The following is a 10000-nucleotide window of genomic DNA, read 5'->3' on the forward strand; positions in this document are numbered from 1 at the left end:
AGAGAGACAGCGAGAGAGAGAGAAAGAAAGAGACAGCGAGAGAGAGAGAAAGAAAGAGACAGCGAGAGAGAGAGAGAGAGAGAGAGAGAAAGAAAGAGACAGTGAGAGAGAGAGAGAGAGAGAGAGAGAAAGAAAGAGACAGCGAGAGAGAGAGAGAGAAAGAGACAGCGAGAGAGAGAGAGAGAGAGAGAAAGAAAGAGACAGCGAGAGAGAGAGAGAGAGAGAGAGAGAAAGAAAGAGACAGCGAGAGAGAGAGAGAGAGAGAGAGAGAGAGAAAGAAAGAGACAGCGAGAGAGAGAGAGAGAAAGAAAGAGACAGCGAGAGAGAGAAAGAAAGAGACAGCGAGAGAGAGAGAGAGAGAGAAAAAAAGAGACAGCGAGAGAGAGAGAAAGAAAGAGACAGCGAGAGAGAGAGAGAGAGAGAGAGAGACAGAGAGATGAAAAGAAAAAGCTAAGAAGATATCTGCTTGGAATGGCGAAGGGCTGAGCAGCAGTAAGCTTTGAAAGGTAAGGAGGATGGGCAAGGCCCATATGCAGGATCCTCCTATATATATATTAATAACTCACTATGTCATCGGTAGCATCTTTAGCAGCGGTCACAGACAGCACCAGGACCAGAGGGACTACGGTCGTGAACCAGGACAGAGAGGAGATGGCAGGAATCACCTACCGCAACACAACATTCAACAAACACTCAGGTAACATTTATACAACATACACCCCCAAGATAGGGAGGAGATGGTGGTCATACAATTAGGAATTAGAATATTAGAATGATCATGAACCTTCTAATGACAGTATAAAGGGGAGGCAGGTAGCCTAGTGGTTAGAGCGTTGGACTAGTAACCGAAAGGTTGCGAGATCGAATCCCCGAGCTGACAAGGTACAAATCTGTCGTTCTGCCTTAACCATCTGTTCCTAGGCCCTCATTGAAAATATGAATTTGTTCATAACTGACTTGCCTAGTTAAATCAAGGTAAAAATAAGGTCAGACATTTTGGTCAGGAAGTTGGTGTGCCATGGTTTGCCAATGCCTTGATAAGATTGCGTAAAATAATGAATTTGAAGAATTTATCTTCCCTGTATGTTTATTAGCTAGCTAGCCAGACAGTTTTAGAGGAATGATTCCAGTAATTGTTCAAATTAACTGCCAATATTCCAACATTCCATTCAAACAACGTAGCCAATCCACAGCCAGACACTGGCTGACATCATGATAGGACTTAGACAAGTTGTACATGCAACAAGTACTGATATTGTATCATATAATAGCACTCACAGATTTCCAAGAAAACACAACATTTTGTCATTTATCGTCTGTTGACATTTTTTTTTTTTTTAGAGGCTGCTTAAACTGCATTTATAATTATATGGCAAAATGTTAAGTTGACAATAGATCTAATAAACAATATCTGATATCACAACATTTATTTTCCTGCACAAGTCAAATCAGGATCCTGCCTCTACTGCCATTCATTCCAATTAGAGTGGTTTGGATTTCTCCCTGACCAATATGGCTGACATTTCCGTCGCATTCTGGAACTTCAAATCAAATCAATTTTTTTTGGGTCACATACACATATTTAGCAGATGTTATTGCAGGGGTAGCGAAATGCTTGTGTTTCTAACTCCGGCAGTGCAGTAATATCTAACAAAGTCATATCTAACAAAGTAATATCTAACAATTTCACAACATATTAAACCAATACATCTAATGTCAGAGCAGCATAGAGGCTCTGCGCTCTACTGGTCTCCATAGCGGTTTCTACTGTACATACTGTACGCTGTGATGAGATCTCTCTACTGGTCTCCATAGCGGTTTCTACTGTACATACTGTATGCTGTGATGAGATCTCTCTACTGGTCTCCATAGCGGTTTCTACTGTACATACTGTATGCTGTGATGAGATCTCTCTACTGGTCTCCATAGCGGTTTCTACTGTACATACTGTATGCTGTGATGAGATCTCTCTACTGGTCTCCATAGCGGTTTCTACTGTACATACTGTACGCTGTGATGAGATCTCTCTACTGGTCTCCATAGCGGTTTCTACTGTACATACTGTACGCTGTGATGAGATCTCTCTACTGGTCTCCATAGCTGTTTCTACTGTACATACTGTACGCTGTGATGAGATCTCTCTACTGGTCTCCATAGCGGTTTCTACTGTACATACTGTATGCTGTGATGAGATCTCTCTACTGGTCTCCATAGCTGTTTCTACTGTACATACTGTACGCTGTGATGAGATCTCTCTACTGGTCTCCATAGCTGTTTCTACTGTACATACTGTATGCTGTGATGAGATCTCTACTGGTCTCCATAGCGGTTTCTACTGTACATACTGTATGCTGTGATGAGATCTCTCTACTGGTCTCCATAGCTGTTTCTACTGTACATACTGTACGCTGTGATGAGATCTCTCTACTGGTCTCCATAGCTGTTTCTACTGTACATACTGTATGCTGTGATGAGATCTCTCTACTGGTCTCCATAGCTGTTTCTACTGTACATACTGTATGCTGTGATGAGATCTCTCTACTGGTCTCCATAGCTGTTTCTACTGTACATACTGTACGCTGTGATGAGATCTCTCTACTGGTCTCCATAGCGGTTTCTACTGTACATACTGTACGCTGTGATGAGATCTCTCTACTGGTCTCCATAGCGGTTTCTACTGTACATACTGTACGCTGTGATGAGATCTCTCTACTGGTCTCCATAGCGGTTTCTACTGTACATACTGTACGCTGTGATGAGATCTCTCTACTGGTCTCCATAGCTACTGTACATACTACTGTGATGAGATCTCTACTGGTCTCCATAGCGCTACTGTACATACTGTGATGAGATCTCTCTACTGGTCTCCATAGCGGTTTCTACTGTACATACTGTACGCTGTGATGAGATCTCTCTACTGGTCTCCATAGCGGTTTCTACTGTACATACTGTACGCTGTGATGAGATCTCTCTACTGGTCTCCATAGCGGTTTCTACTGTACATACTGTACGCTGTGATGAGATCTCTCTACTGGTCTCCATAGCGGTTTCTACTGTACATACTGTATGCTGTGATGAGATCTCTCTACTGGTCTCCATAGCGGTTTCTACTGTACATACTGTATGCTGTGATGAGATCTCTCTACTGGTCTCCATAGCTGTTTCTACTGTACATACTGTATGCTGTGATGAGATCTCTCTACTGGTCTCCATAGCGGTTTCTACTGTACATACTGTATGCTGTGATGAGATCTCTCTACTGGTCTCCATAGCGGTTTCTACTGTACATACTGTATGCTGTGATGAGATCTCTCTACTGGTCTCCATAGCGGTTTCTACTGTACATACTGTACGCTGTGATGAGATCTCTCTACTGGTCTCCATAGCGGTTTCTACTGTACATACTGTACGCTGTGATGAGATCTCTCTACTGGTCTCCATAGCTGTTTCTACTGTACATACTGTATGCTGTGATGAGATCTCTCTACTGGTCTCCATAGCTGTTTCTACTGTACATACTGTATGCTGTGATGAGATCTCTCCATACTGGTCTCCATAGCGCTGTTTCTACTGTACATACTGTATACTGTGCTGATGAGATCTCTCTACTGGTCTCCATAGCGGTTTCTACTGTACATACTGTATGAGATCTCTCTACTGGTCTCCATGTACATACTGATGCTGTGATGAGATCTCTCTACTGGTCTCCATAGCTTTCTACTGTACATACTGTATGCTGTGATGAGATCTCTCTACTGGTCTCCATAGCGGTTTCTACTGTACATACTGTATGCTGTGATGAGATCTCTCTACTGGTCTCCATAGCGGTTTCTACTGTACATACTGTATGCTGTGATGAGATCTCTCTACTGGTCTCCATAGCGGTTTCTACTGTACATACTGTATGCTGTGATGAGATCTCTCTACTGGTCTCCACACATACTGTATGCTGTGATGAGATCTCTCTACTGGTCTCCATAGCGGTTTCTACTGTACATACTGTATGCTGTGATGAGATCTCTCTACTGGTCTCCATAGCGGTTTCTACTGTACATACTGTATGCTGTGATGAGATCTCTCTACTGGTCTCCATAGCGGTTTCTACTGTACATACTGTATGCTGTGATGAGATCTCTCTACTGGTCTCCATAGCGGTTTCTACTGTACATACTGTATGCTGTGATGAGATCTCTCTACTGGTCTCCATAGCTGTTTCTACTGTACATACTGTATGCTGTGATGAGATCTCTACTGGTCTCCATAGCTGTTTCTACTGTACATACTGTACGCTGTGATGAGATCTCTCTACTGGTCTCCATAGCGGTTTCTACTGTACATACTGTACGCTGTGATGAGATCTCTCTACTGGTCTCCATAGCGGTTTCTACTGTACATACTGTACGCTGTGATGAGATCTCTCTACTGGTCTCCATAGCGGTTTCTACTGTACATACTGTACGCTGTGATGAGATCTCTCTACTGGTCTCCATAGCGGTTTCTACTGTACATACTGTACGCTGTGATGAGATCTCTCTACTGGTCTCCATAGCGGTTTCTACTGTACATACTGTACGCTGTGATGAGATCTCTCTACTGGTCTCCATAGCGGTTTCTACTGTACATACTGTACGCTGTGATGAGATCTCTCTACTGGTCTCCATAGCGGTTTCTACTGTACATACTGTACGCTGTGATGAGATCTCTCTACTGGTCTCCATAGCGGTTTCTACTGTACATACTGTACGCTGTGATGAGATCTCTCTACTGGTCTCCATAGCGGTTTCTACTGTACATACTGTACGCTGTGATGAGATCTCTCTACTGGTCTCCATAGCAGTTTCTACTGTACATACTGTACGCTGTGATGAGATCTCTCTACTGGTCTCCATAGCGGTTTCTACTGTACATACTGGCTGTGATGAGATCTCTACTGGTCTCCATAGCGGTTTCTACTGTACATACTGTACGCTGTGATGAGATCTCTCTACTGGTCTCCATAGCGGTTTCTACTGTACATACTGTACGCTGTGATGAGATCTCTCTACTGGTCTCCATAGCTGTTTCTACTGTACATACTGTATGCTGTGATGAGATCTCTCTACTGGTCTCCATAGCGGTTTCTACTGTACATACTGTATGCTGTGATGAGATCTCTCTACTGGTCTCCATAGCTGTTTCTACTGTACATACTGTATGCTGTGATGAGATCTCTCTACTGGTCTCCATAGCTGTTTCTACTGTACATACTGTATGCTGTGATGAGATCTCTCTACTGGTCTCCATAGCGGTTTCTACTGTACATACTGTATGCTGTGATGAGATCTCTCTACTGGTCTCCATAGCGGTTTCTACTGTACATACTGTATGCTGTGATGAGATCTCTCTACTGGTCTCCATAGCGGTTTCTACTGTACATACTGTATGCTGTGATGAGATCTCTCTACTGGTCTCCATAGCGGTTTCTACTGTACATACTGTATGCTGTGATGAGATCTCTCTACTGGTCTCCATAGCGGTTTCTACTGTACATACTGTATGCTGTGATGAGATCTCTATGTCAGTTATTTTTTATTTAACTTGGCAAGTCAGTTAAAAACAAATTCTTATTTACAATGACAGCCTACTCCGGCCAAACCTTGACGACGCTGGGCCAATTTTGCGCCACCCTATGGGACTTCCAATCACAGCCAGTTGTGATACAGCCTGGAATCGAACCAGGGTCTGTCATGATGCGTCTAATACTGGTGATGCAGTGCCTTAGACCGCTGCGCCACTCAGGAGCATGGTATGTTCTGTGTTGTTTGTAAACCTCATAACAACAATGAGCTAAGTTGCAAAGAGTCAACTTCCTCTCTCTCTTCCTCACTTCCTCAGTCACTGCACTTCATATCATGTTTTCTTATTGGACTGATTGTAGCTTTACTGTGGAAATCATAGCCATCTCCTCCAACAAGGTCTGTCTCCAGCAGATACTGTACCTTCTCAGGACACAGACTCTGAGACATACGAGGACAGACAGGTCTAATGGTGTCCGAGAGGATGTAGTGTTACTGCCAACCAACAGCAGGGTGGTGAAATGACATGTAGAATTATTCACATCAAACATCATTGATCTTACGCTTCATAAACCACAGCTATAGAATAACAGTGAAATACTTACTACTGACAGTCCCAACAATGTAGAGAGAAAAATAGAGAAATTCTAGAAAAATAGAAGAATAATAACACAAGGAATAAATCCACAACAAGCAACAATAACTAGGCTGCATACACCGGGTACCAGTACCGAGCAGATGTGTAGGGGTATGAGGTCAGTGAGGTAGATATGTACATATAGGTAGGAATAAAGTGACTAGGCAACAGCTAATATACATTAACAGCAGCTAATGGGATGAGTCAAGAGTTATTGCAAAAAGGATCCATGCGGAATGTCTGGGTAGCTATTGGCTAACTATTTAAATAACTATTTATGACTTAGTTTTAGAAGCTGTGCAGGCTCCTGTTGGTTCCAGACTTGGTGAATCGGTATCCCTTGCCGTGTGGTAGAAGAGAAAACAGTCTATGACTTGGGTGGCTGGAGTCTTTGACAATGTTTAGGCCCTTCCTCTGACACCACCTTGGTATAGAGGTCCTGGATGGTAGGGAGCTTGGCCCCAGTGATGGTAGTGCGTACTGGGCCGTATGCACTACCCTTTGTAGCGCCTTGTGGTCAGATGCCAAGCAGTTGCCATACCAAGCGGTGAGGCGGCCAGTCAATATGCTCTCAGTGGTGCAGCTGTTGAAGGTTTTGAGGATCTGAGGGCCCATGACAAATATTTTCAGTCTCCTGAGGGGGAAGAGGTGTTGTCGTGCTCTCTTCACGAATGTGTTGAAGTGTGTGGACCATGACAATTCCTTAGTGATGTGGACACTGAGGAACTTGAAGCTCTCGACCTGCTACACTATAGCCCCATCGATGTGGATGTGAGCATGCTTGGCCCTCCATTTCCTGTTGTCCACGATCAGCTCTTTTGTCTTGCTAACATTGAGGTAGAAGTTGTTGTCCTGGAACCATACAGCCAGGTCTATGACCTCCTCCCTGTAGGCGGTCTCATCGTTGTCGGTGATCAGGCCTACCACTGTTCTGTCGTCAGCAAACTTAATGATGGTGTTAGAGTCGTGTGAGGCCACACAGTCGTGGGTGAACTGGGAGTACAGGAGGGGACTAAGCACACACCCCTGAAGGGCCCCCATGTTGGGGATCAGCGTGACAGATGTGTTGTTGCCTACTCTCACCACCTGGGGGCGGCCCGTCAGGAAGTCCAGGATCCAGCTGCAGTCCCAGGGTTCTGAGCCTTTTGATGAACTTGGAGGGCACTATGGTGTTGAATGCTGAGCTATAGTCAATGAACAGCCTTCTTGCATAGGCATTCCTTTTGTTCATGTGGGAAAAGGCAGTGCAATAGAGATTGTGTCATCTGTGGATCTGTTGGGGCGGTATGTGAATTGAAGTGGGTCCAGTCATTCGGAACAGATGGTGCACTCATGAATGGTTCAGTGTTGCTAGCCTTGATGCGAGCATAGAAAGTATTTAGCTCGCCTGATAGGCTCGCATCCCTGGACAGCTCGTGGCTGAGTTTCCCAATGTAGTCCGTGATAGTTTGCAAGCCCTGCCACATCCAACGAGTGTCAGAGCCGATGTAGTAGGATTCGATTTTGATCCTGTATTGACGCTTTCCCTGTTTGATGGTTCGTCGGAGGGTGTAGCGGGATTTCTTATAAGCGTCAGGATTAGTGTCCCGCTCTTTGAATGAGGCACCTCTAGCCTTTAGCTCAGTGCAGATGTTGCCTGTAATCCATGGCTTCTGGTTGGGATATGTATGTATGGTCAATGTGGGGGGGACGGCGTCGATGCAATTATTTATGAAGCCAGTGACTGTGGTAAACTCCTCAATGCCATCAGATGAATCCCGGGAACATATTCCAGTCTGTGATAGCAAAACAGTCCTGTAGCTTAGCATTTGATTCATCGGACCACTTCTGTATTGAGCGCGTCCCCGGTACTTCCCGTTTGAGTTTTTGCTTGTAAGCAGGAATCAAGGGGAATAGAGTTATAGTCATTTTTGCCAAATAGAGGGCGAGGGAGAGCTTTGTAAGTGTCTCTGTGTGTAGACTATAAGTGATCTAGAGTGTTTTTGCCTCTGCACAGGTGATTTGCTGGTAGAAATTATGTAAAAACGGATTTCAAATTTCCTGGATTAAAGTCCCCGGCCACTAGGAGCGCTGCCTTGGGATGAGCATTTTCTTGTTTGCTTATGGCCCTCTACAGCTTGTTGAGTGTGGTCTTAGTGCTCTTGGTCCGTGGTCTCTTGGGAAATAGTATGGTCAACAGCTTATCATGAGGTATTCTAACTCAGGAGAGCAGGACCTCCAGACTTCCTTCCTTAATATTAGAGATTGCGCACCAGCTGTTGTTAACAAAGAGACACACGCCTCCTCTTGTGAGCTTCCCCGACATTGCTGTTCTGTCGATGTATAGAAACACCAGTTCGATTCATATTTACCATGTCCTTGTTCAGCCACGACTTGGAGAAATACAGGATATAACAGTTCTTCAGATCACGTTGATAGGATAGTCTCGAATGGAGATCATCCAGTTTATTCTCCAGTGGTTGCACGTTCGCCAGTAGAACGGAGGGTAGAGGCGGTTTATCCACTCTCCGACGTAGTCTCGTCAAGTATCCTGCACGTCGGTCTCTTTAACAACTCTCCTCCTTCTTCGAGTGTCGGGGATTTGAGTCTGTCTTTTGCGTCCGAAGCATTGAAGTAGAAGTCCTCGTCCAAACCGAGGTTAGTGATAGTTGTTATGATGTCCAAAAGCTCTTTCCGGTCATAGGAAACGATGGAGGAAACGTTATGCTTGAAAAAAGTTAATATAAGCGCAAAAGAAAATACACAAAATAGCACAATTGGTCATGAGCCTGTACAACTGCTGCTATTCCCTCCAACGCCATTCTAGAAACTAGGTACTAGCTAGTGTGTACTAACTAGCTGCACAAGCAACAGTGGTTAACATAACATAATAATTGCGCCAACAGTTGTTGCCTTCTCACCAAGTTGCTTGCCTATTGGCCTGTAGCCCATCCCAGACTCTTGAAGGTCTACAATTTTATCCCTGATGTCCTTACACAGCTCTCTGGTCTTGGCCATTGTGGAGAGGTTGGAGTCTGTTTGATTGAGTGTGTGGACAGGTGTCTTTTATACAGGTAACGAGTTCAAACAGGTGCAGTTAATACAGGTAATGAGTGGAGAACAAGAGTGATTCTTAAAGAAAAACTAACAGGTCTGTGAGAGCCGGAATTCTTACTGGTTGGTATGTGATCAAATACTTATGTCATGCAATAAAATGCAAATGAATTACTTAAAAATCATACAATGTGATTTTCTGGATTTTTGCTTTAGATTCCGTCTCTCACAGTTGAAGTGTACCTATGATAAAAATTACAGACCTCTACATGCTTTGTAAGTTCGAAAACCTGCAAAATCGGAAGTGTATCAAATACTTGTTCTCCCCACTGTATGTGCATATGTGTGCGTCTGTTCCACTTACTTGGAGTAGCAGCAGAATGAGGAAGTAAGCGTTGGCTATTCTCTGGAACTGTTCGAAGAGGTTGAGGGGCAGGAAGGTGAACGCGTTGTATTTGGACGTCTTAATGGCATTGGTCTGGGGGAAGGAGGGAGGGAGGGGGGGGGGAGGGAGGGAGGGGGAGGGAGGGGAGGGGAGGGAGGGGGGAGGGGGAGGGAAGGAGGAGGGGGGGGAGGGAGGGAGGGAGGGAGGGGGGAGGGAGGGGAGGGGGAAGGGAAGGAGGGAGGGAGGGAGGGAGGGAGGGAGGGAGGGAGGGAGGGAGGGAGGGAGGGAGGGAGGGAGGGAGGGAGGGAGGGAGGGGGAAAGAGAGTAAGAGAGAAAGTGTGTGAGTAAAAAAAACATGATTTTAGAGAACCCCATACATTGAGAAGCCAA

At 44.8% G+C, this 10000-nt stretch overlaps 1 protein-coding gene across 1 annotated transcript in view; it reads right to left on the reverse strand.

The window, feature by feature from the left end:
- The window catches only part of LOC112263896 (phospholipid-transporting ATPase ID), a 68921-nt gene that overhangs the window by 30170 nt on the left and 28751 nt on the right, over positions 1-10000 (reverse strand). Inside the window, 2 exon segments of the mRNA XM_042308136.1 lie at positions 567-665; positions 9590-9703. Coding sequence (XP_042164070.1) covers positions 567-665; positions 9590-9703 — 213 coding nt within the window.

The sequence above is a fragment of the Oncorhynchus tshawytscha genome, linkage group LG28, assembly GCF_018296145.1.
Source record: "Oncorhynchus tshawytscha isolate Ot180627B linkage group LG28, Otsh_v2.0, whole genome shotgun sequence".
In the NCBI taxonomy this organism is placed as follows: Eukaryota; Metazoa; Chordata; class Actinopteri; order Salmoniformes; family Salmonidae; genus Oncorhynchus; species Oncorhynchus tshawytscha.